The sequence below is a fragment of the Biomphalaria glabrata genome, chromosome 11, assembly GCF_947242115.1.
Source record: "Biomphalaria glabrata chromosome 11, xgBioGlab47.1, whole genome shotgun sequence".
In the NCBI taxonomy this organism is placed as follows: Eukaryota; Metazoa; Mollusca; class Gastropoda; family Planorbidae; genus Biomphalaria; species Biomphalaria glabrata.
This window is the reverse complement of record NC_074721.1, coordinates 7681385-7707956: the sequence shown is the minus strand read 5'-3', so window position 1 is coordinate 7707956 and position 26572 is coordinate 7681385. Positions and strand designations below refer to the sequence as shown.

The 26572-nt window shown below is 35.7% G+C and overlaps 2 protein-coding genes across 4 annotated transcripts; both read right to left on the bottom strand.

The window, feature by feature from the left end:
* Positions 1-1425: 1425 nt before the first annotated feature.
* Positions 1426-26526, bottom strand: LOC106067238 (uncharacterized). Of its 3 annotated transcripts, none has more exons than XM_056045631.1 (20): positions 26364-26526; positions 26226-26258; positions 25850-26068; positions 25295-25554; positions 24881-25046; positions 24521-24700; positions 24384-24416; positions 24008-24226; positions 23453-23712; positions 23039-23204; positions 22679-22858; positions 22543-22575; positions 22167-22385; positions 21612-21871; positions 17996-18161; positions 17636-17815; positions 17116-17148; positions 11960-12020; positions 11180-11573; positions 1426-2403 (listed from the first exon to the last, which is right to left on the bottom strand). In XM_056045631.1, exons 1-18 carry the CDS (start codon positions 26452-26454, stop codon positions 11995-11997), a joined length of 2724 nt encoding a protein of 907 aa, XP_055901606.1. In that variant the 5' UTR covers positions 26455-26526; the 3' UTR covers positions 1426-2403; positions 11180-11573; positions 11960-11994. The 3 variants fall into 3 exon arrangements, with proteins under 3 accessions (XP_055901606.1, XP_055901604.1, XP_055901605.1); XM_056045629.1 differs by having other exon boundaries at positions 11209-11573; XM_056045630.1 differs by having other exon boundaries at positions 11209-11568.
* On the bottom strand, positions 8859-9650 carry LOC129921720 (anti-sigma-I factor RsgI2-like). Its single transcript, XM_056004289.1, has one exon. The coding sequence runs from the start codon at positions 9648-9650 to the stop codon at positions 8859-8861; it is 792 nt and encodes a 263-aa protein (XP_055860264.1).
* Positions 26527-26572: the final 46 nt, after the last annotated feature.

Genomic DNA, 26572 nt, shown 5'->3' with positions numbered 1-26572 from the left:
CCGGGATTCAAACCCGGGGCCCCTCGGTTCGGAAGCCAAGCGCTTTACCGCTTAGCCACCGTTAACTAGTACGCAAGAAATACTGAAAGACAAAGAATAAACTGAGGGGGGGGGGGTAAAAGTGAGAGCAATCGTTATAGAAGGCCTGACCACCGACTTGTAAACGTCACAACCTGTGGGCAGTTTAGACCAATAGCTCTTTGCCACGTCACAGGTCTGTACGCTTTGAGAGCAGGGGATGAAAGGGGAATTAAAGAGGAAAAGACGGGGGGCGAGAGGGGGGGTGTCAAAACTAGGGTAAGAAGGAAACGGATTAACAGACAGGAGAGAAAGAAACAGAGACAGCGATGTACAGAGGGAAAAGAGAAAGATATAAGCAAGAGAGAGAGAGAGAGAGAGAGAGTAACACAAAAGCCTATATCAAATGTCACTTCCTGGATACATCGCAACACCAGGAGGTAAATTCCTTTTTAAAGTGTGTCACATTACAAAGTTATGTCACAAGCTTACAGCAACAATTTACATTTCTTTATGTTCTCTTTTTTTGATAGCTAAGTGGTAAGGTGTTTGGCTTCTTGTCGTGTGGCATGCGCTCTGGGCTGTCGTTTGGGTTCAAAACCTGCCCGGTGCCGTTCCCCGTCTTCCTGCGGGAGGTTTGGGCTAGAATATATTTATCTTCAGAATCTGAGGGAACATACTGAATCAGATGTCCTTAAAGTCCGAGAACATCCGGTTTACTTTTATGGACCTCTTGACCAAGGAAAGGCTTTTATCCATGGCCAGGATGAGAAATTGGCTCTTCACCAATCATAGGGAACAAACTAAATATGTAAAACAACATTTTAGCTACTGATGGGTCTCAAAAGATGACTGGAATTTTAAACTTCTGAATTCACCCAACTCTAATTGGTATCATTTGTAAGCCCCCAGGCTGTAAAGCTATAAGCTGATATTACTCTCATAGCACGGTCAATATCGTACCACTTGGACTTAATCCATTCACAAATTCTTGCTGTTGCACTCTCAAATGTTTGCGGCTCCTCTGGTGAGTCAAGGAACGTTCTTTATATTCGCCAAACTGTCGGCTCTCTCGTTTCATATGTAAATAAAGTGACGTTGGCCCATGTCAGTCTTTCTTCCTCAATCAGTTGCTATGTGTATATTGTATATGTATATATTATGTGTTTGTGTGTGTGAGTGTGTGTGTTTGTGTGTTCGCCGAATGGAGGACAACCGCTTTCCGAAAGTAATTCTTTAAGGGCAGCTCGCGTCCAGTTCTAGAAAAACTGGTCGCTCCCCACCTCTGTTACGTGGATGTAAAATAAAATGGGATCTCAAAACAGTAAACACTGATGCTGACCATTGGGGAAACATTTAAGACTTACAGACTAATTAGATCACAATTATAAAAAAAAACTCGACATATTTAAAAATTATTATAATCTGTTTTTTTTTTAACCTGGACTGTTATTAATTTAATTGGCCCACGAATTAGAGAGTACAGAACTATTGCACATTATATCATCCAATGTGTATCTAAACATTTATCACAATATCAACTTTTGACAATAAGCATATCACTCGCATGATACATCGACATCTAGAAGGTCTATTTATAAAGTAAATTACTTGTTAAGCAACATACAATATTTGAACTAACATTACCTACAACAAATATTTATTACATAACTAGCAGTAGATCTGGCTTACGAAATGGATTTCTTAATAAGGCATTTATCTCTTCAGAATGACGTAGTGTGCTTCCTCTTATAAATTCAATAGACATCAGAACGAATCAATAATGTTTAGAATTTAACAACAATTGTGTTCTCTTCAGGTACAGGTTTGTCAGTGGTGTCTGTAATGAGACGAATTTGGCTTGAAAAAGTCTTCGTGTGCTCCAGCTCCACTTCCGTTTCCGGTATTAACTTTAGCTTCTCTTCCAGTTGACGCCTTCTCCTGAAACTACGGCACACCGTGATGGTAAACATGATAATGATGACCAGCGCCATGGACGCTCCGGCGATTTGGAGTGGAAGTGACATCTTCACTAAGTCACCTGCCTTGTCGTCTGCCAGACAGACGAAGTGCACGTCTAAAAAATCAGCCCATCGTAGTTCTGTAACTTCCAGTGAGCTCTTCCAGTTCAAGAAAATAGTTATGTTTGTTCTGTTGGCTTCATGGACGTCTATGTTAAATATACCAAGCTGGGTGGCGCTAGAATTGTCAGATTTGTTGCACTGTATTGAACTAAAGTTTGTATTATAACCACAGGTTACACTGAGACTTGTGTTTGTGAAATTGTCAGGTTTTAGAACAAGACTTTGATTTTTGGAATCTGTTACGTCTTGTAATGGGAATTCACAGAAAGATACTTTAAAGTTGGAAAGACATTGCAGGAATCTGTGGATAGAAAAAGATTAAATGTTGCATTCTTACCTTAAAACAGAACAGTAAAGAAAATGCGTTAGAACACAAACACATATACAAAATATGGATATGAATCATTCTTTTAAAAGACATAAAAGACTCATTGAAAAGATGAAAGCGTTGCAGATTAGTCCATACATAATACTATGGGCTAATGAATTTTTGACCCAGAGAGCTCAGAGGGTTAGGGTAAACAATGTTATATCTAATGAACGCATAGTTAACACAGGGGCGCCCCAGGGGGCTGTAACATCGCCATTGTGGTTCATTTTGTACACCAATGATTTTCAATCCGATAGTTATTGTTGCTCCTTCACAAAATTCGCTGATGATGCGGCTCTTCTTGCCCTGCTCTCAGAGAGCTCAGACGTAAATGAGTATTTCAAAGAACTAGAACACATTGAGGAATACTGTAAAGATAATTTTTTATTATTAAATGTAAAAAAAAACAAAGAAATGATAATCGATTTTCGTAGGGACAAGAAGGGAAATGATATTGTTTCTGTAGCTGGAGAGACTATTGAAATTGTGCAAACCTTTAAATACCTTGGTACTATCCTAGACAATAAACTAAATTTTACTGCAAATACTGATTATATCAGCAAAAAAGGGCAGCAAAGATTACGACTACTAAGAAAACTGTCCTCGTTTAATGTTAGCGAAAAGGCCTTGGCTATGTTTTATCACGCTCACATCTGCAATATTTTAAGTTTCAATATCACTGCCTGGTATGGCAATCTGAGCATTAAAAATAAAAATAAACTTAATAGAATCCTAAATGCTGCTGGCAAAATCATTGGCAAAAAACAAACCCCATTTGGGCAGTTGTTTGAGACAAACATCTATAAAAAAGCTAACAAGATCCTCGAAATAAAGAATCACCCTTTGTGTCAGGACTTTGTGATTTTACCATCACAAAAGAGATACAAGACACCGATAGCAAAGACAAACAGACACAAACACTCTTTTGTTCCCCTGGCAATCAAGTCATTAAATAAGAACAATCTGGTATAAACTTTGTCACATGTAAATTATGAGTGAGTCTGGTGTGAATGTACACTTTGGTTTCTTATAGTTATAATGTTTTTTGTTTGGTGTAATGCACAAATTGTAAGACAAATTTCCTTACGGATAATAAAGATTATTATTATTATTATTATTATTATTATAATAATATGAACATATATAATTCGCGTATGACATTTAGTGCTAAAATGTCACAGATAAAAAAGACCACTGCGACAAAACGCCTGCACCAAAACGACTGCGCATAAACGACTGCGCCTAAACGACTGCTCCAAAACGCCCTGCTTCGGTATAGATTTATGATGTAACTACGTATGAAGTGAAAAATGATTTTTATGTTGATCTAGTATTCAAATATGTTTAAGTCCCTTTTGTGAGTTTTCTCTTTTGGTCGTTATAGATTTCCAAAAAAATGGAAAGACTAAAAAACAATTGTAGTAAAATAAATCTTTTTCGAAATACTGGTAGGACCCTCAAATGGTAATCAAAGAGCATTCTAAAGAAAATAAAAAAAACAAAAAAAAAAAACTCTTTAAAGACCTATAGGTCTATATACAGAGAGGGACTAGACATTGATTATGAGTTAACTAATGTTTGGGTTGTACATAGCCAAGATTAAAAATACTATTGTTAAATACAACTTATGTAAAAACACGTTTATTCAACATTAATGTTTGATTCAAGATATAAAGAATTTACGGGAGACCACTCTATGATGATTTCCTTTGAAATATGTCGACTATAACTTCAATGTAACAAACAGATGCGATGTTGAGACGTAAGCCATATGTTTTCATTTCTTCGGAAAATATGAACAACAAATACACATTCCTGAATATGGTGAAACCCGTTTTTTTTTTCATAAATGTATCCGTAAGTACTTCAGGGGAGATTTACTCGCAGCATCAACATTATCATCAACATTTTCATCATCAACATTTTCATCAACATTTTCATTAACAACATTTTCATCAACATTTTCATCAACAACATTTTCATTAACATTTTCATCATCAACATTTTCATCAACATTTTCATCAACAACATTTTCATCAAGATTTTTCATCATCAACATTTTCATCAACATTTTCATCATCAACATTTTCATCAGCATTTTCATCAACAACATTTTGATCAACAACATTTTCATCAACAGCATTTTCATCGTCATCAATATTGACATTATCATCATCAACAACATTTATCTTCAACAGCATCATCTTGAACATTAATACCATCACCAACAGCATCATTATCAAAAAAATTATCACTAGCAACAGCATCATCAGCAACAACATTATCATCATCAACAAATTAATGTCAACATTTTGTTTCAGTTACCGAATGTATGAATGTATGAATGTATGCGCTCTGGACTGTCGTTTGATGGTCACGATGGTTCCGGCTCGACACCCTTCGCCGTCAATTCCCGTCATCCGTCATTAAACTAATTATCTCCTATTCGAAGGAACATACAAAACTTGTGAAACAAACAAAACAAAATATTACCAGAAGAACTTTGGGGCATGGTGGCTGAGTAGTAAGGTTCTTGGCTTCCGAACCGAGGGGTCTCGGATTCGAATCTTGGTAAATACTGGGATTTTGAATTTCGAGATATTAAGAACGCACCTTATTTAACCAACTCTTTAAGCACCTGACATTAGTTGGAAAAGTAAAGGCAGTTGCTCGTTGTGCTGGCCACATGACACCCTCGTTAACCGTCGTCCGTAGAAACAGATGGCATTGTCATCGACTGTCCTAGAGATCGCAGTATCTAAAAGGGTCACTTTACTTAACCTTACTAAAAGATATTTAGGACATTGACTTTATTATGAGAACTCTTAGTACTATATGTAGCAAATTCATTGGCTCAATTTCTACCATTACAGAGGTAATTTTTGTTTTTACCCTAGTAGCCCTATAGCAAATGAACACTAAATGGAAAACCCCTAAATAGATAAGATGTTGCAGCCCTCGGTACAAGTGTACAATGTGTGTGCGTGTGTGTGACACATAACAAATAACAACAAGACCGCGCTGCAAACAAACATACAAACAAAAAAAAAACAGGATTTGTCTTTAACATCCTGTTTGTTTTAGCTTATCATTGCATTTCCCTTTAAAATTAGAAATTATAGTCTCTCAAATAAAATCTTTAGTCTACGATACGTGGGACAAACTATTGGCTACATTATAATAATGGTGGAAATAAAAACACTACTACTAACAGGCCTAATAATAATATAAATAAAAATAATACGACTTTGAGGCTACCCCACTGAACAAAACAAAAAAAAAAATGATGTTAATGTTGGTTTAGATGACGCAGGGCACAAGGTTCGCAAGTGGGAAGAAAAAGCACGGAAAATTACCAGCTATATTACACGGTGACAAGATCTATAAGGCTTCCATGACATGATTCAAATCAGGTCATATCTACCCTGAAACGAAAGGCTTTGTCACAGCAATACAGTTATCAGGACTAAAAATTATGAAAAGAAAATCCTAAAACTCGAAGTTGTTAACAAATGCCAATTAAGCGAAATACGGGTAAGTCAATTGAAGACATAATAGCAGGATCATGATGTGGAGCTTGGCCAGAATCTGACTACCTGAGTTGCCAAATCCTATTGTCGAATTAAATACATCAAAATCTGGCTTTGACACAAAATATGATTATGAAATAAACTCCTTACAACAAATGCTCACCACAGGAGGTCCTCGAGTCAACCGATTATACCGGGATATATCTATTTTGATTGACAAGATGGTGGATTTCAATAGCCTAAATTTAAGTACTGTTTAGAAAAATCATTGATATCGCCGTACCGCTATCTCAGAATAAAAGGAAAACTGAAATTGAACAAAACGAAGAAAATAGGAAAATCTTAGAGATGAAGCAACTAAGGAAGCTAAATACCAATACACCTTGTTGTTTGATGCACCAAGGGGAAGAATCGCAGACACATTCCAAGCCCTAAAGCGTTCTTAAGAGGATACTTATTACCTCTATAAATGGTAATACTGCTGCAGACCTGCCACATCATCAGAAAATTTCTCATACAGGACACTATTCATGGGACTACTATAAATTTGGTTTCTTTTAATAGAGCTCAACCCTGGCAGTGCCAAAGATTGAAAATGAATCCATTTCTACAACAAAAAAAAATGATAATTATAAAGTAAAGTGAGTTGAAACATTCTAAATCGTTCGACGTATTGTTTGACCTACTAGTTTATATATTTACTAGTTGACCGGCGACGTAGTATCAGCCGCTATTTTGCAGGGCCAGCCTTAGGCCACTGCAACCTATGCGACCGCAGTGGGCCCCGCATTTTCATAGGACCAGCTCTAATTTTAGGTGTATAAATTATTAAATTAAACCATTTATAACTTAAAACAGATTTCCCGTGCCCTCCTGTCAATTTACCAGGAGCTCATGGAAATATCCGGAAATTATTAAAATCTTTAGAAAACTCATAAAAATCTCCTGAAATATATAGACAAAAATGTCATTTTGGGGTGTCATTCAATATGGAAAACGACAATCCAACGCGCGATAAAAAAAAAAAAACGGCATTATCCAGTAATTTTGGAATCTGTTGAAAGAAGCTTTTCGCGCCTCAAACTAATGAAGAATTACTTGAGTTCAACTATTCACGTAGATAGATTGAAAACATTTGGTAATTCTTGCTATTGAGCGTGAGCTATGTAGGAAATAAACTTTTTATGAATGTCATGACTTCGCTACACGCAAGGCGCGTGAAGTAGTTCTGTACGTAGTAAAGAATGAAAAAAATGCAAAGACGAATTTATTTTCTAATACAAACTCTAAAATTTAACTTATTATCCGTATCCCTACCCAAAGTTGGCCCCGAAAAATCCGTTTCGCATAAGGCCCCACAACGGTTGAGTTCAGCCCTGCTATTTAGCGATGGGTGAATACTACTTGTTCTCCCACCCCTCTTTTTTTTTTCGTAGGGTAACTCTAGTCCGGCTTGCAGAAATAAAAGAGTGAGCTTTCCTTTACTTCTTGTCCAAACTCTTGAGCTATGAAGAGAATTATATATATTGATAGATATAATGCTCAGAAAGACACATAGAGACACAATTTTTTTTTCCATTTTCTAGGACAAATTCATATAAGTGCTCCTTCTTACCTAGTGCAATTGGAGAATGAAATGGGTTTCTTGAATCATCCAGGAAAACCAACGGCATATCAGAGTTTAGGTCACCGATTAAAAAGAATGATTAGATTGACATTTGAAATGCGTGGGACTAATTAAGGACTTAAAGTAACGTAAGATTAAGATAAGATAAAAGAACTTGTTTACCAACATATACCTGGCTTACAGGCCAACACTAAAGACATATTTTACTGAGTAACTACGAAAATAGAAACTATATTTCTCACTATTTAACCTAGCTTTCTTAATCAGCACTCTAGTGTCAACTCCTTCACAACTTAGCACAATCATTCATAAACGTGTTCACCTGTTCAACATGATAATAGATTAACAGCGAAGGTCATTCAGTTTTGTACATACACACAAACAATTAGGACAACACACACACACAATTAATTCAACACACACAAGGATGACATCAGTGTGAACAAACACCCAGCTATCACAGCTTGGAAGAAATTACGTTTTATAAATGATGTTTTGTTTTTTTAGAGGAACACACCTTTGGAAGTAGGCCTATATATAAACAAGCGAAATAAAACATTTTTTTTTATACAAAAACAAATCCTTACTAAGGGAAATAGCTTCACACATACATTAAATTCTCAGTAATGTAAAAGCTATTTCCCTTATTCCATATTTTAAAAAATTAATTAGTTTAGTCAAGTAGGTGCAATAAATAACTTTTTGAAGTTTCAACTTGATCCGGGAATAGGTGTGGGGGAAATTACGTATTCAATCATCTAATTGGACGAAACCCTACATATTTAGCCGAATCTGTAAATACAGAAGGATTAATTTCCCATGTTGGTATCAGATAAAATAATTGATTACCAGTCACACCAATTGACTTATTGGTTAATTTCTGTTTTACTAATTTATGTCTTGTCAATGCCAATAAATAATTGTGCAAAGTTTCGACTTGATCCGGTGTGGGAAATAACGTGTACAAACTTTTTACCACACAGACAGAGTTGATATAAGCTTTGTAAATACTCAACAAAAGAGTTCGACCAGCTAGAAGACAGTGAGAAAAATGTTTAAATAAAATTGTGACAGATGCAAGCCTAGAGGTACACATAGGAGCTTCGCAACCCTAAACACAAACGCAACCAGGAACGCACACACAACACAGGGAAGAAGTTTACACACAATCATCCTATTAAAAAAAATCCTTTCCCATCAGTAACTTGCTGTATTTGTCCCCCCAAATGTCACATGACCCACCCAAAGCTTGCCAATGAGCAACCATCGTCAACAGTTTTATGCTTTAAGCTTATTCGTGTAGGGCAGTGTTTCCCAAACTGTGTTCCGCGGAGCCCTAGTGTTCTGCGAGGTCTAGGTGTTCTGCGAGGCCTAGGTGTTCTGCGAGGTCTAGGTGTTCTGCGAGGTCTAGGTGTTCTGCGAGGCCTAGGTGTTCTGCGAGGTCTAGGTGTTCTGCGAGGTCTAGGTGTTCTGCGAGGCCTAGGTGTTCTGCGAGGTCTAGGTGTTCTGCGAGGTCTAGGTGTTCTGTGAGGCATAGGTGTTCTGTGAGGCATAGGTGTTCTGTGAGGCATAGGTGTTATGCGAGGCATAGGTGTTCTGTGAGGCATAGGTGTTCTGTGAGGCATAGGTGTTATGCGAGGCATAGGTGTTCTAAGAGGCATAGGTGTTATGCGAGGCATAGTTGTTCTGTGAGGCATAGGTGTTCTGTGAGGCATAGGTGTTCTGTGAGGCATAGGTGTTCTGTGAGGCATAGGTGTTATGCGAGGCATAGGTGTTCTAAGAGGCATAGGTGTTATGCGAGGCATAGTTGTTCTGTGAGGCATAGGTGTTCTGTGAGGCATAGGTGTTCTGCGAGGCATAGGTGTTCTGTGAGGCATAGGTGTTCTGTGAGGCATAGGTGTTCTGTGAGACATAGGTGTTCTGCGAGGCCTAGGTGTTCTGCGAGGTCTAGGTGTTCTGCGAGGCATAGGTGTTCTGCGAGGCATAGGTGTTCTGTGAGGCATAGATGTTCTGTGAGGCATAGGTGTTCTGTGAGGCCTAGGTGTTCTGCGAGGTCTAGGTGTTCCATAAGCTACTACTGGAATAATTAACTAGTAGGCCTACACGTGAATTAATGCAGAGAAAAAAGTTTTTCTTAATAACAAAATAAATTCTATAACACCACTATGAACTTTGGGGGCGCGGTGGTTGATTTGTTAAACACTTGGCTTCTAAACTAGGGATCCTGGGCTCGAATCTCGCTGAAGATTGGGATTTTGAACTACGAGTCCACCCAACTCTAATGGGTTCCTTCTTTTAGCTGGGGGAAGAAACGGCGGTTGGTCGCTGAGCTGGCCAAAAGACATGCTCGTAACCGTGGGATAAAGAAACAGATGACCTTAATATCATCTACCCTATAGATCGCAAGGTCTGATAAGGGATATAATTTTGTTTTCTTATTAAGAACTTTGAACTGATATAGATTCTAAAACTAATTGAAACAAAGATGCCATAAAATATCAACCATTATTTTTTTTTCTGATCATGTTTGTCTGAAGAGTACCACAGGGCACAGGGTTTCCTACAAACTATTTGTGCGAAGCAAGATCCTCTTATTATGTTGCCACCAAGTCAAAGTCTAGAAACAGGCCTCACGTCTCCTTAGATATTAGAATAAAATGTTTAATTTACAATATTACTTTAAAAAAAAAAACAGAAAGTGTTCCGCTAAATATTTAGAAGGCGTGAAGTGTTCAGTCACTTAAGGAAAATGTTTTGGGAACCACTGATGTAGGCCCAGTGTAAGGTGGGCCGTAATGTAAACATTGCAACTGCATTGGAAATATACCGTACACACAAATGGGGGAAGGGGAGCTTGTAGAAGAGAAAGACAGGCAGAGACTCATAGAGAAAAAAGGCAGGGAAGGAGATAGAAAGACGAGGAGGCAGGGCAGGCAGATAGAGAGAAAGGCAGTGGTGGAAATAGAAAGACAGAGAGGCAGATAAAAAGAAAGGCAGTGAGGGAGATAAAAAGAAAGGCAGTGGTGGAAATAGAAAGACAGAGAGGCAGATAAAAAGAAAGGCAGTGAGGGAGATAAAAAGAAAGGCAGCGAGGGAGATAAAAAGAAAGGCAGTGAGGGAGATAAAAAGAAAGGCAGTGGTGGAAATAGAAAGACAGAGAGGCAGATAAAAAGAAAGGCAGTGAGGGAGATAAAAAGAAAGGCAGTGAGGGAGATAAAAAGAAAGGCAGTGGTGGAAATAGAAAGACAGAGAGGCAGATAAAAAGAAAGACAGAGAGGCAGATAAAAAGAAAGACAGAGAGGGAGATAAAAAGAAAGGCAGTGAGGGAGATAAAAAGAAAGGCAGTGAGGGAGATAAAGAGAAACATAGAGATAGAGAGGCCGAGAGTTTTCTAAGATTAAGATGGTTGCACAGCCCTGTGGTATGGGCTTCCTACTGTCATTACAATGATTAAAATTATGCCCGCGCCCCGCTTTCTCCCCTCCCCTGCAGCCTGTATTTCTACAGAAAAATCCAAAAAAAAACAACAACAAAATAAACAAAACAATACCATTTCTTAAGTGCATAAAGTAGACCTACAGGATATACTCCTCAACAGTGTAGTTGGCCGTATGTAAATCTATGTCTTCGCCCTGGGAGACAGGTTGAACCTCTATCGTAAACACCACAACATCTTCATCTATATCTTTCAACACAGTCATGTTCATGTCGCCACTAGGTCCGGGATCGCGGGCCGCCTCGGTCTGGTCTTGTGCTTTGGGCCACCAAACGGACGTTCTCTCGTACGCTTTGTAAGGATGACAGGTGCGTGCCGTGTCCTTGCCATGGGCGGAGCTTGCTTGATCTGACAGCACAATTAGAAATATTAAGCCTGCCATTACATGTCTCAGATACATTCTAGCCTAACACCCAGGGTGTTGGCTGTAAATATAGTCACACCTTTACTAAGATGAGGGAAAAGTAAAAAATAAAATATATTAGCAAAAATTAACTCTTAACATTAAATACAATAATATGAGAAATGTTTAACAGACTTAGAATTCAAAGAAATCAGCGATAGTATTTCATATATATAATATATATATTTTACTGGCAAAAGTGCGAAATGCAGATATTGTATAGAATGCCCTGCGTTTTAGGCAAAGTACGATAGATAGATAGATAGATAGATAGATAGATAGATAGATAGATAGATAGATAGATAGATAGATAGATAGATAGATAGGTGGATGGATAGATAGATAGATAGATAGATAGATAGATAGGTGGATGGATAGATAGATAGATAGATAGATAGATAGATAGATAGATAGATAGATAGAAACCATACCTGATAGCTCATTCTATTTAAATAACCATTAGATCTCATATCATCTCGCCATTGTGCCAGTCTAAAGTAAGAAAAACAAAATAAGAGAACACAAGTTTACTGTTAGTATGTAACATTATTTAGAACATTTCAAAAGTACACTATTATCATTATTCTAACCAATACCCACTACAGCCAACTCATAAGAAAGATTGAAGTCTTTGAATTTAAAGATACGGATAGATGGTTAAAATCAAGTATCTAGAACTATGATGGAGTTGGGATATCAACTCTAAAAAAAAGGTTCTAAGAATGAGTGCATCCTCTGTGGGAGTGCTACTAACAGATGCCTACAGAGTGCTACTCACATGCTAAAGTTATTCCTTAAGAAATACTACCAAAGCCTAATCGGAAATAAGATAGCTATACACTGCTAAAAACTCCATGCTGAGATAACTAGACTTAATTCAATAAAAACCAGTTATGGATACAATTATCAAACTAAATATAATTTTAGGAGCGTACTCGTCTCGCAGATATAATGAACCGACCCATCTAATGATATCAATAACGTAACTGGGTCCTACTATTGTATCCCAAAAAATTACATTGGTACAAAATGTAGGTTAGAATAAACATTTCAATATCTTTAGGAGATAGCATATGTGTTTGGATTTGCGTGTGTGTTTTAGTGAATTTACCGATAGGCCTATGTGACACGTGACACAGAATATCGAAATAATCAAACACATACATGCATCAAACAAACACATGTACATAATAAACCTCGGAAAAAAAGAAGACATGTTTCAGAAGTCTAATTTAAAACAAGATTACAAAGACAGTTTGAGTGGAAACACAGACTCAAAATCGGCCCCAGAAGTGGTCCACCCACGCAGGCTTCAATATTTTCAGAAAGAACATCCAAATGAAATTATATCAAAGACAATTGAGAGATAAGAATGGAGAAAGAAGGTTGACAGATCTTGTGTAGTGCCCCAACGGTACAACAGATCAAAGGATAGGTGAAAGTGAATGCAAAGTTAGATGTGAACCTGGCCTAACTAGTTCCCCTTTCAGACCTTGTGGTCTATAGTGCAGATGATGTAAAGTTCATCTGTTTTTGTGGTCTACGGTTAACGAGGTTGTCATATAGCCAGCACAACGACCAACCGCCTTTACTTTCCCCCAACTAATATCAGGTACCCATTTGAGCTGGGTGGACTCAGAGGCGCCTAAGGATTCCGAAGTTGAAAATCCCAGTCTTCACCAGGATTCGAACCCGTGGCTCCCGGTTCGGAAGCCAAGCGCTTTACCGCTCAGCTACCGCGCCTCTCCTGGCCTAACTGAACCTATAATTGATATAATTGTTTTGAAAAAGGCTCAATCTCTTATTCGAATGCTTTAAAAAAAAAACAAAAAAAAAACATGTTGGCATTAAAAAAATAAGTGCACGAAAATGACGTTTACAAGATTACTATTCGTGTTAATTTAGGTCTAATTTATAATGCATATTAATTAGCTTTTTCTCTTTAAAAAAACTGCTTGCATAACTGATTTTAAAAATTAGATTTTTCGCTTTCAGAAAAAAAAAGTAGCCGTTGCATCAGAACTTTGAATGGTCTAAAATATTGTGATGTCGGATTTTCTATATCTTTTCTAGTTTACGAGATCTAAACGGGACGGACGGACAGACGGACAGGCGGACAGACGGACAGACATTTCGCACAAAACTAATAGCGTCTTTTCCCCTTTCGGGAGCCGCTAAAAATCAACTCAGCCTCAAACATAAACGTGAATGATCTCCTTCTCATTGTGGTAGACTAGTTTACAAATCTGGCATTGGCAGCCTTTGCAATAAATCTTCAGCTGGTCTTTAAAGCGTGTCTCGAACGATTTCATCAAAGATGTCAGCGCTCTTCAAATACAGTTGGTCTTACAAACGCGGGCACGTTGCCCTGCCTCATCGTGGCGCCCGCGTGGAAACGGCCATTTGAGGAATTGGCTAGGCTAAATGGGTAGCAACACAGGACTCCCGTGGGGATGCCCACGGGTAGACGAGAGTCCACCCATTGCACGGGCGGGGTTGTAATAAAGTCCCCACAAACACGTCACCAATCCATGCGCTGTTCCTCAAAGGGACCGTTACATAAATGGCGGATCCCGCACAGTTAGCTTGGTACATTGAAGGAAAATGGCAGAAGTCCCCGGTGCATTCTCGGCCTTCGGCCGTGTCTCTAGTCCACGTGTCGGGGGCTGAACGCATCGGTCAACAGCAATGCCTTACATAGGCATTGTCTAGGGTCTCTCCCAAACAGAACTGTGTGTTCACACAGGTTTGTTTTTTTTTACTGTTTGGCGTCCAAACAGGTTTTTTTTCAAACTTAGAGCTCGAAGAGCCTTCGGCTCAGCTCTTAGACATCAACAAGGTCTTACAAATGCTGGTATGCACATTGTTAAAAGGTTGTTAACAGTTCGATAGGGGGACAACTGTACTCTGCCAAAGGCAGCGCAATTGGGTTAGCTGAAAGGTGCTCCCGGAAACGCTTTAAAGACCAGCTTAGGTACAAGCTTGCTTTAACTGACACAGAAGAGAGAACCTGGGAGCAGGCGACTCCCGAACGAGACAGCTGAAGATTTATTGCAAAGGCTGCCAATGCCAATTTGAGACCAAAATGAAAACCGCTACCGAGGACAGATGTAGACGGCGAAAAAAAGAACCCAACGGTTATGTCTGCGATGAATGTGGAAAAATATGTAGGTCACAGCGTAACCTATAGGAAATGTGTTTTACAATATAGCAATACATATCATAAGGACTTTTCATACAACAGTTTCACTTGAACATTATCTGTAGCTTATTTTAAATTCAGTAATTGATGGCTGCCTGGTCGTGCGGTTTGCACGCTGGACTGTCGTTCAGATTTATCGATGGTCCCGGGTTCAAACCCTGCCCGCTCCCATCCCCCGTCGTCCTGCGGGAGGTTTGGACTAGGAAGTAATTATCTTCAACTCTGAAGGAACATCCGAAACATGTAAAACATTTTACAAACATAACAAAACATTTTACAAACATTTCACTACCTAGGGAACGAACTATTGATTCTTTGTGTTTTTTTTACGATTGGTGACATATCTTATTCGTGATGGTATAAGGATGCAGACATCAAAAAGACTAAAAAAAAAAACAACAAAAAAACCCCCCAATGACATTGCATAAGTGGAGACATAATTATGACCCAGCTTTGTCAATTAAGTCAAATATAACTGTTTGCAAGTCTTCATTGATGAAAAACTTTTCAATGTAAATGCAAATGTATATCTATAGCTGATAGATCAATAAATTTAGTTGACATATATCCACTAGGATAAGTCTTTCAGCCTAACTGAAAATTAAATATAATTTCTTTATATATATATATACACACCGGTACTGAATTATTGACAACAAGATTTCTATTTTTAGATTAGGACAAAGTTGAATAAAAGCTTTAAAAAACAACAACAAAACATGAATATATAAAAGTAGTCAATCGCACTAGAATAATGTTTAGCTTTAATCAATTAATAATTGAACAGAAATTGCAAATGCATAAAAGGTATCATATAATCATGAATATTTTTTTTACAAGAGATACTAATTTGTTGTTAAAAGAAAAACACAAGACTACTGGAGAAATAAAGGCTAAAACTTCCATAATTAACTAATTTCGTTAACAATTAGAAAGAAAATTATGATTTTGAAAATTCAAAACTAGAGTTTGCAATGCCAAATATTAAACTAGATTACAAACTCAGTTTGTGTGGAAACACCAAATCAGATCGGCCTCCAAAGTGGTCCACTCAGGCAGGTAAAAAAGACAGGTTTCAATATTTTCAGAAAGAATATCAGAAGCTATGAACTAAAAACTCTCAATAACCACAACCCTGTCTACCCTTATAAAAAAAGAAGACATGCGCATATATGAAAAGTTTTGGCAATATTATTCTATTGTTAGGCTCACTGATGACATGATACCACATAATACAGAGATATGAGTGTATATTAAACTTATCATTTTTAAACTGTTAATAATCACATGTATTCAATGAACTGATGATTGAGAAGATGGTTTAACTTGAATCTGGCTTATTCGATGTAATCATTCGTAGCCTTAAAAAATGAAACTTTTCCCTTTGATTAAATCTTAAAGTAGCAAATTCTTATTGTACATTTCAAAATAGGTGCGTAATATTGGACTTTAGTTATTAATGATGTTTTAAATTATGTTCTACTTGTATACTGATAAAACAAAGTAAATAATTTATTTAACTAGTAACTTGTGTGACATGACACATATAATTTTAGTAATACAAATATTTTTTTGAAAACTGATAAAAATGTAAACATAAATATTGAAAAAATATACAGGTAAATAATAATAATCTTTATTATCCATTATAGCCAATACTAATATTATCTCCCATGTTTTTTTACTACTAAAAGTGAATAATTGTAAAAATGGTGTATTTTGTTTTATTAAAAAAAAAGTGCTGGAATCTTAATTTAAAAAATTAAATGATACACTTTCTGAAAAGAAAAAAAAATTGCTGTTGCATCAGAACTTTAATAGATCTAGAATATCATAATGTTCTATTTTCAATAGTTTTTGTGATCTAAATAGAACTGATAGACACACAGATAGACCATACAAAACTAATAGCAGCTATTCCCCTATCTGGGGCTGCTAAAAATCATATTGTTTTCTTATTCTATAATGGCTACAATGATTGGCCTCCTTCAGTGGTAGAACGACTATGGTTCATCTTGAATACTTTTTCATATCCTCTACAGTTTTTGGGTTTGGGCTTTGAGTTAGCGAGATGAAAGCCTGGGCATAGTCTTAGTTATAACGATGTCACCCACTCAGCAGTTCCCCCCTCTCCGCGCAGCTGCTGAGACCAAAGAAACAGAATGTCCGATACAGTTTGGGATCAGTAGTGCCACAGCTCTGCCAGGCTGTAGCACAGTGTGCAGCAATCTGCCTAAGGGTCACCAGCTCCTAACTTTTCCTCAGGGTTGTCTCCTGAAGCCTTTCCCATGTCCAGGTATAGCCGCAATGATTAATAAGCTTTCATAAACTAAAGATTCAATATATTGAATATTGGTAAAATATTTTAAAAAGCTATAAAATTACCTGAAGTTGATAAGTCTGTGGTGCTATAAGATACTGCAAAAAAGGTCAAACAAGATGTTTTGGCATTAGAAATGTTTATAAATTAAAGGTATACAAAAATTATAACAAATCAATACAAACATTAACATCATAAGTAAATTCCTAATTTGGGATACCAGTACTTAAAAAAGACTACAAAGTAAATGAACAACAAAATAATAATATAGAAATCATTGAATCTTAACTTACAAACACAAAAACATGAGCTAATAAAACACTGGGAAATACACAAAGATAACTAGAACAATTATATTTCAAATGCTGAGAAAAATACTACAAATGCTTCATTTTTCCTATTTTCAGTAAAGCATAAAATTCTAACTCAGAAAGAAAAACTAGTCTCTAAATAAGATGTAGAAACAAAATTAATTTTTTTTTGTAAAATGTATTTCTTTTTTAAAAATACTTCATTTAATAAAAGAAGAAATTGACAATTCAAACTAAAATAAACACTATTACAAACAATGGTGTCTACACTTACTGTCACAAGTAATTTGCAACAAGTCTTCATAGATTATACTCAAGACATCAAAGTTGCTTATGTTAAACACTAAATCAGGCTGACTGGCCATAGCTGTTATTTCCTGTAAATCTGCCAGACCTATTCCTATTGTTACTATTGATATGCCAGCATCTTTCAAATTCTGAGCTGCTATGATTGCTGTGTGAAAACAAAATGTAAAAAGAAGGTTTATGAACTCCATATCATTTCATTAGTTCAATGATAGAATTCTTTTCAAGTACAATACCACAAATAATTTCTAGTGATCAAGTCAGTAAGATAGATTATTTAATCTAGATGAAGAATAAAGACTGTCAACAAATTTAAAATAGTTCATACTTTGATTAGGATTGGAGGATTGTCCGTCTGTTATGACTATGAGAATGTTTTGAGCATCATCTCTGCCTCCACTGGATGTACCAAATGTGTTATTTGTCAGTATAAAGGACAATGATGAAGCAGTGTTTGTGCCACTGGTGAAAGGATATGGTATAGCCAGTAGAGCCTGTCAAAATCACAAGAGAATAGTAACAAATAGTATGAGGACAGAACATTGAATAAAACTCTTGCTTTTGTTCAGATTTAAAATCTTATCTTCTTATCTTATATAATACAGACGTTACTTCAAAAAAGAAGATGATTACGTCCTACGCGTCATGCATTTAGTCATGCATATTAACCAATGACTTAAATTCTGCCAAGTCACTGGTTTTCCTGGCTAGCTCAGGCAACCCATTCCATGCTCTAATAGCACTAGGGAAGAAGGAGTATTTGTACAAATTTGTCCTAGCATATGGGACGAGGATTGTGCCTTTATCTTTGTGTCTTTCAGAGTATTTTATTAAATTTTGTTTTTGTATTTGAAGATTATGGTTCAGTGTTTTATGTATTATTGCTACTTTACTTTTGAGCCTTCTGTCCTGAAGGCTTTCTAAATTTAGTGATTTTACTAAAGGTGTTACTCTAGTCAAATGTGAATATTCGTTTGTTATGAATCGCACTGCTCTATTTTGTGTCTGTTCTAGTTTCTTAATGTTTTCTTGAGTTGAGGGGTCCCAAACGGAGGATGCATATTCTATTATTGGCCTAACCAAGGTTAAGTAACATTTTAGTTTTATGTTCTTATTTGATTTATAGAAATTTCTTTTAATAAATCCTAATGCTTTGTTTGATTTTTTTGTAGTTTCATCAATATGTGGATTCCATGATAGTTTTTCATTTATTATAACACCTAGGTATTTTGCGTTTTTAGTCTGTGATACTGGTTTGCCATGAATAAGATAAGTGGAATTAATTTGTTTTAGTTTTTTTGTTACTCTTAACAACTGACATTTTTCTGGGTGGAAAGACATGCTCCAATTTGATTCCCATTTCTGTAATTCATCTAATTCTCTCTGTGTCTTGTGTTGTTTTTATTGTTCTATATATTATGCAATCGTCTGCAAATAATCTGACTTTTGTTCCTGAACTAATGCAATTTGGTAAATCATTTATGTAAATTAAAAATAGTAGTGGACCCAAGACTGTACCTTGAGGTACACCTGAGTTTACTGTTATCGGTGTTGATTTAGAGCCATTTATTATTACAGTTTGTTCTCTCCCTATCAGAAAGTCTTTAATCCACTGATGCAGTGGACCATTAATGCCGAAATATTTTAATTTTTTAAGCAAACTATGGTGGTGAACTTTATCAAAAGCCTTAGAAAAATCTAGTAAGATAGCATCTATTTGTTCACTATTATCTAAACCTTTTGAAAAATCATCAATTAGTCCTATTAGTTGTGTTTCACATGATCTATATTTCCTAAAGCCATGTTGGTATGGTGTGAGGACATTATGTTTGTCTAAGTGGTTTATGATGTTGCTACATATTATGTGTTCTAGGATTTTACATGTGATGCTGGTAAGTGATACTGGTCTGTAGTTCCCTGGGTCAGATTTTTCTCCTTTTTTAAATAGGGGGGTGACATTAGCTTCTTTCCAGTCCTTTGGTACTCTGCCCTGGTTAAGTGAAGCCTGAAAGAGTATTTTGAACACTGGGGCTAGCTCATTACTTAGTTCTTTGAGTAATCTAGCTGGAATACCATCAGGTCCAGAAGCTTTATTTGGTTTGGTGTTGGCTAATAGTTTTTGAATTCCATTTTCTTGTACTACTATATCTTCTATGTTGTCTACTTGGTTCAAATTCAGTAATATGTCTTTGTCTCCTGGGGCTGAGAATGCTGATGCAAAGTATTTGTTTAGAATGTTTGCTTTAGTTTCATTATCATTATGTATTATGTTATGTTCATCTTTTAATGGCGCTACGCCTGTTGTTTCCATTTTCTTAGACTTAATGTATGACCATAGGTTTTTGTTGTTATCTTTAGATATTACATTGTTTATGTATTCACTCTGCAGCTGTCTGCTTACTTTTTGGGTTAAGTGTTTAATTTTTATATACTTTTTGTAAACTCTTTCTGCATTAGTTTCTTTAAATTTTCTATAGAGGTTTTCCTTCTGTTTACAAAGCTTCTTTAGTCTATTATTAAACCAGCATTTATTTATTTTGTTTGATGTGTATTTAGTTGGTATATGATTTTCTATTATGCTTTTAAGATGGTTTTTAATGAAATTCCAGAGGTCATCGACTGGTTGGTTAATGTCTTTTTCTAATAAGAATGTTTGTTGAAAGTTTAGTGCAGCTTGGTGTAGTTGTGTTAGGTTACATTTATTCCAGAGTAAGATTTTTCTTTTGGGTTTTGTATTGGCTACTGCTTTTATCTGACTGTGTATTTTTATGATCTCATGGTCTGATAGACCAGGGATAATTTCATAATCAACTACTAATCCAGGTCTGTTGGTTAAGAAGAGATCTAATGTGTTGTTTAATCTAGTTGGCTTTTTAATGATTTGATCTAAACTTAGGTTGTGTAAAGTTTCTATGAAAAGCTCATTTATGTCCTTAAGGTTTTGGTGTTTATCTATGGTTAGTGTTTTCCAATTTATATCAGGTAGGTTGAAATCACCCATAATCCAAAAAACTGCATTTGTATTTGTCTCTTTAAGTGTAGTAATCTGATTACATAGTTCCTGCATGTATTCTAAACTAGAATTTGGTGGTCTGTAAATGCTGCCTATTATTAGGGATGTTGAGGTGGTATTAATTTTACAAAATGTTGATTCTACATTTTTTGAGTTAGGTAAGGTAATTTCTTCTGCTATAAGAGTGTTTTTTATTGCTTAAAGAACTCCTCCATGATTATCAGCCCTATCTTTTCTAAAAGTTTCATAATTACTATTGAAAATTTCTGCATTATAAATTTCAGGATGCAGCCAAGTTTCTGTTCCTGCAATTATGTCTGGTTTCTCACATTCTAATAAAATTTCTAAGTCTGCTGTTTTGTTCCTAATGCTTTGAAAATTTATAACTAAGGTTTTAAGGTATTTTGGTATTACTTCTTTAGTAGGTTTGTTTAGTGAGGCTGTTGTATTAATTTTAGTAGATTTAGGTTTAACAGGAGTGGATCTGGCTAGTGGTTGGTGAGTTTGGTTCGGGATGGTGTTTAGGATGTTGTATGGGTTAGAAGTGTCCGCATCAAAGGAATCAAACAGTCCTGATGTAAACTGAGGTAACCCACACGGTACACAGTGCCATGATGCGTCTTTGTTGCCTAAGGCATAATACACAGGTGTATTCATATGGAGACATGATGCATGGTACCATTCATCGCAGGTGTCACATTGAATGGCTTTCTGTTTCAGGGTGCATATTTTTTTGCAGATGTTGCATCTATCTTTAGATCTTTAGATGGTTGCAAGCCATTTAGTTAAAAGGAATAAAATGGTAAAGGCTAAACAGAAGATACAAAAACATTTGTGACACCTGTGGTGACATAGCCTAATAAAGTTCTAGAATCATGTTTATATAATAAAAAAAAACAAATATGTTTCTCTCTTTGAAAATAGTACTTACATTAGCAACTGCAGTTTTATTATGATAGGTGTTCAGATCAAATTTCTTGGTAGCCTGTGAGTTGAAAATGACTGCTCCAAACAGATTGCTATCAGAACCAAAAGTAAAGTTCAGAACCAAATCGGATGAAAATTTGACAATCTTTTTCCAGTTTGGTTCTGTTACACTGGACGATGCATCAAGTAGAAATATTATGTCTGCCTTGCTGGAATTTCCACAAGAAACAACAACATCTCCAGGTAGTGGAGCAGGTGTATCTTCTGTTGCATCCAAAAAAATAGTTTCAACATTTTCATACACAGGATAAAGCATACTGATAAATGATTACAGCACATGTGGCATTGAAATGTGCAAATGAAAACAACACAGAAGACATACGCTAAAGTATTTTGTAAAATTCCAAGAGTTACACATTTTTTAATGTAGAAGAGTCTATAGATCTGCTTAATTTTTACAAACTAAAATGTAATGTTTTCAAAAACTGTACACTGTGTTATTTTTTTTCTGCTCTACCTACTTTTATCTGAGTAACTATTGTGCATTGATCATACTCACCAAATGATACATTAGCAGGTGCACTAGAAGTACTTGTTGACCCATTGGTTACCAAAGTTCCTGTAGAGGTAGCAAGCTGTACAGTTGTTGTTTTAGGAGAAATACTGGTGGCACTAGCTAATGATGATGATGCTTGAGTGGATGGTGTTTCGGTGACAAGCAAGGTAGTAATACTTTGACTTGTTGATACATCCCTTGTTGTGGCCCTTGTTGTAGATGCTGCGCAAAGATAAAACAGTGTCACCATAATTATTAAAAAAACAAACAACAATGTCACTTTTTAACATTCTCAGCATTAAGGTACATTTAAACTTTGGTTATTTATGTGGAAACTAGAAACTTATATCCATATTTTTTAGTTTTATTGCAAACTTACCATTAGTTGTTTGGTTTGTGAAGCCATTAGATACTGCAAAAAAAAAAAATTGAATTGGCATTAGAAAGGGTAAAATCAAATAGACACGAAAGCTATTATTCTAGGAATCTAGCTGAATACAATTGTGTCTACTCACTGTCACAAGTAATTTGCAACAAGTCTTTATTGATTATGCTTAAGACATCAAAGTTGCTTATGTTAAACACAAAATCATGCTGACTGGCCATTGCTGTTATTTCGTGTAAATCTGCCAGACCTATTCCTATTGTTACTATTGATATGCCAGCATCTTTCAAATTCTGAGCTGCTATGATTGCTGTGTGAAAACAAAATGTAAAAAGAAGGTTTATGAACTCCATATCATTTCATTAGTTCAATGATATCATTCTTTTCAAGTACAGTACCACAAATAATTTCTAGTGATCAAGTCAGAAAGATACATTATTTAATCTAGATGAAGAATAAAGACTGTCAACAAATTTAAAATGGTTCATACTTTGATTAGGATTGGAGGATTGTCCATCTGTTATGACTATGAGAATGTTTTGAGCATCATCTCTGCCTCCGCTGGATGTACCAAATGTGTTATTTGTCAGTATAAAGGACAATGCTGAAGCAGTGTTTGTGCCACTGGTGAAAGGATATGGTATAGCCAGTAGAGCCTGTCAAAATCACAAGAGAATAGTAACAAATAGTATGAGGACAGAACATTGAATAAAACTCTTGCATTTGTTCAGATTTAAAATATGGTTGCAAGCCATTTAGTTAAAAGGAATAAAATGGTAAAGGCTAAACAGAAGATACAAAAACATTTGTGACACCTTAGGTGACATAGCCTAATAAAGTTCTAGAATCATGTTTATATAATAAAACATCCAAATATGTTTCTCTCTTTGAAAATAGTACTTACATTAGCAACTGCAGTTTTATTATGATAGGTGTTCAGATCAAATTTCTTGGTAGCCTGTGAGTTGAAAATGACTGCTCCAAACAGATTGCTATCAGAACCAAAAGTAAAGTTCAGAACCAAATCGGATGAAAATTTGACAATCTTTTTCCAGTTTGGTTCTGTTACACTGGACGATGCATCAAGTAGAAATATTATGTCTGCCTTGCTGGAATTTCCACAAGAAACAACAACATCTCCAGGTAGTGGAGCAGGTGTATCTTCTGTTGCATCCAAAAAAATATTTTCAACATTTTCATACACAGGATAAAGCATAATGATAAATGATTACAGCACATGTGGCATTGAAATGTGCAAAGAAAAACAACACAGAAGACATACGCTAAAGTATTTTGTAAAATTCCAAGAGTTACACATTTTTTAATGTAGAAGAGTCTATAGATTTGCTTAATTTTTACAAACTAAAATGTAATGTTTTCAAAAACTGTACACTGTGTTATTTTTTTTCTGCTCTACCTAGTTTTATCTGAGTTACTCTTGTGCATTGATCATACTCACCAAATGATATATTAGCAGGTGCACTAGAAGTACTTATTGACCCATTGGTTACCAAAGTTCCTGTAGAGGTAGCAAGTTGTACAGTTGTTGTTCTAGGAGAAATACTGGTGGCACTAGCTAATGATGATGATGCTTGAGTGGATGGTGTTTCGGTGACAAGCAAGGTAGTAATACTTTGACTTGTTGATACATCCCTTGTTGTGGCCCTTGTTGTAGATGCTGCGCAAAGATAAAACAGTGTCACCATAATTATTAAAAAAACAAACAACAATGTCACTTTTTAACATTCTCAGCATTAAGGTACATTTAAACTTTGGTTATTTATGTGGAAACTAGAAACTTATATCCATATTTTTTAGTTTTATTGCAAACTTACCATTAGTTGTTTGGTTTGTGAAGCCATTAGATACTGCAAAAAAAAAAAAATTGAATTGGCATTAGAAAGGGTAAAATCAAATAGACACGAAAGCTATTATTCTAGGAATCTAGCTGAATACAATTGTGTCTACTCACTGTCACAAGTAATTTGCAACAAGTCTTTATTGATTATGCTTAAGACATCAAAGTTGCTTATGTTAAACACAAAATCATGCTGACTGGCCATTGCTGTTATTTCGTGTAAATCTGCCAGACCTATTCCTATTGTTACTATTGATATGCCAGCATCTTTCAAATTCTGAGCTGCTATGATTGCTGTGTGAAAACAAAATGTAAAAAGAAGGTTTATGAACTCCATATCATTTCATTAGTTCAATGATATCATTCTTTTCAAGTACAGTACCACAAATAATTTCTAGTGATCAAGTCAGAAAGATACATTATTTAATCTAGATGAAGAATAAAGACTGTCAACAAATTTAAAATGGTTCATACTTTGATTAGGATTGGAGGATTGTCCATCTGTTATGACTATGAGAATGTTTTGAGCATCATCTCTGCCTCCGCTGGATGTACCAAATGTGTTATTTGTCAGTATAAAGGACAATGCTGAAGCAGTGTTTGTGCCACTGGTGAAAGGATATGGTATAGCCAGTAGAGCCTGTCAAAATCACAAGAGAATAGTAACAAATAGTATGAGGACAGAACATTGAATAAAACTCTTGCATTTGTTCAGATTTAAAATATGGTTGCAAGCCATTTAGTTAAAAGGAATAAAATGGTAAAGGCTAAACAGAAGATACAAAAACATTTGTGACACCTTAGGTGACATAGCCTAATAAAGTTCTAGAATCATGTTTATATAATAAAACATCCAAATATGTTTCTCTCTTTGAAAATAGTACTTACATTAGCAACTGCAGTTTTATTATGATAGGTGTTCAGATCAAATTTCTTGGTAGCCTGTGAGTTGAAAATGACTGCTCCAAACAGATTGCTATCAGAACCAAAAGTAAAGTTCAGAACCAAATCGGATGAAAATTTGACAATCTTTTTCCAGTTTGGTTCTGTTACACTGGACGATGCATCAAGTAGAAATATTATGTCTGCCTTGCTGGAATTTCCACAAGAAACAACAACATCTCCAGGTAGTGGAGCAGGTGTATCTTCTGTTGCATCCAAAAAAATATTTTCAACATTTTCATACACAGGATAAAGCATAATGATAAATGATTACAGCACATGTGGCATTGAAATGTGCAAAGAAAAACAACACAGAAGACATACGCTAAAGTATTTTGTAAAATTCCAAGAGTTACACATTTTTTAATGTAGAAGAGTCTATAGATTTGCTTAATTTTTACAAACTAAAATGTAATGTTTTCAAAAACTGTACACTGTGTTATTTTTTTTCTGCTCTACCTAGTTTTATCTGAGTTACTCTTGTGCATTGATCATACTCACCAAATGATATATTAGCAGGTGCACTAGAAGTACTTATTGACCCATTGGTTACCAAAGTTCCTGTAGAGGTAGCAAGTTGTACAGTTGTTGTTCTAGGAGAAATACTGGTGGCACTAGCTAATGATGATGATGCTTGAGTGGATGGTGTTTCGGTGACAAGCAAGGTAGTAATACTTTGACTTGTTGATACATCCCTTGTTGTGGCCCTTGTTGTAGATGCTGCGCAAAGATAAAACAGTGTCACCATAATTATTAAAAAAACAAACAACAATGTCACTTTTTAACATTCTCAGCATTAAGGTACATTTAAACTTTGGTTATTTATGTGGAAACTAGAAACTTATATCCATATTTTTTAGTTTTATTGCAAACTTACCTTTAGTTGTTTGGTTTGTGAAGACATTAGATACTGCAAAAAAAAAAAAAATTGAATTGGCATCAAAAAGGGTAAAATCAAATAGACACGAAAGCTATTATTCTAGGAATCTAGCTGAATACAATTGTGTCTACTCACTGTCACAAGTAATTTGCAACAAGTCTTTATTGATTATGCTTAAGACATCAAAGTTGCTTATGTTAAACACAAAATCATGCTGACTGGCCATTGCTGTTATTTCGTGTAAATCTGCCAGACCTATTCCTATTGTTACTATTGATATGCTAGCATCTTTCAAATTCTGAGCTGCTATGATTGCTGTGTGAAAACAAAATGTAAAAAGAAGG

Coding starts and splice junctions, on each gene's coding strand:
- LOC106067238 (XM_056045631.1), bottom strand. CDS start 26,454: ATGGCCAGTCAGCATGATTTTGTGTTTAACATAAGCAACTTTGATGTC. Junction 24,417..24,520: donor GTTGCAAATTACTTGTGACA/GTGAGTAGACAC, acceptor TTTTTTTTGCAG/TATCTAATGGCTTCACAAAC. Junction 23,713..24,007: donor ACCTGCTAATATATCATTTG/GTGAGTATGATC, acceptor TGGATGCAACAG/AAGATACACCTGCTCCACTA.
- LOC129921720 (XM_056004289.1), bottom strand. CDS start 9,650: ATGCCTCACAGAACATCTATGCCTCACAGAACACCTATGCCTCGCAGA.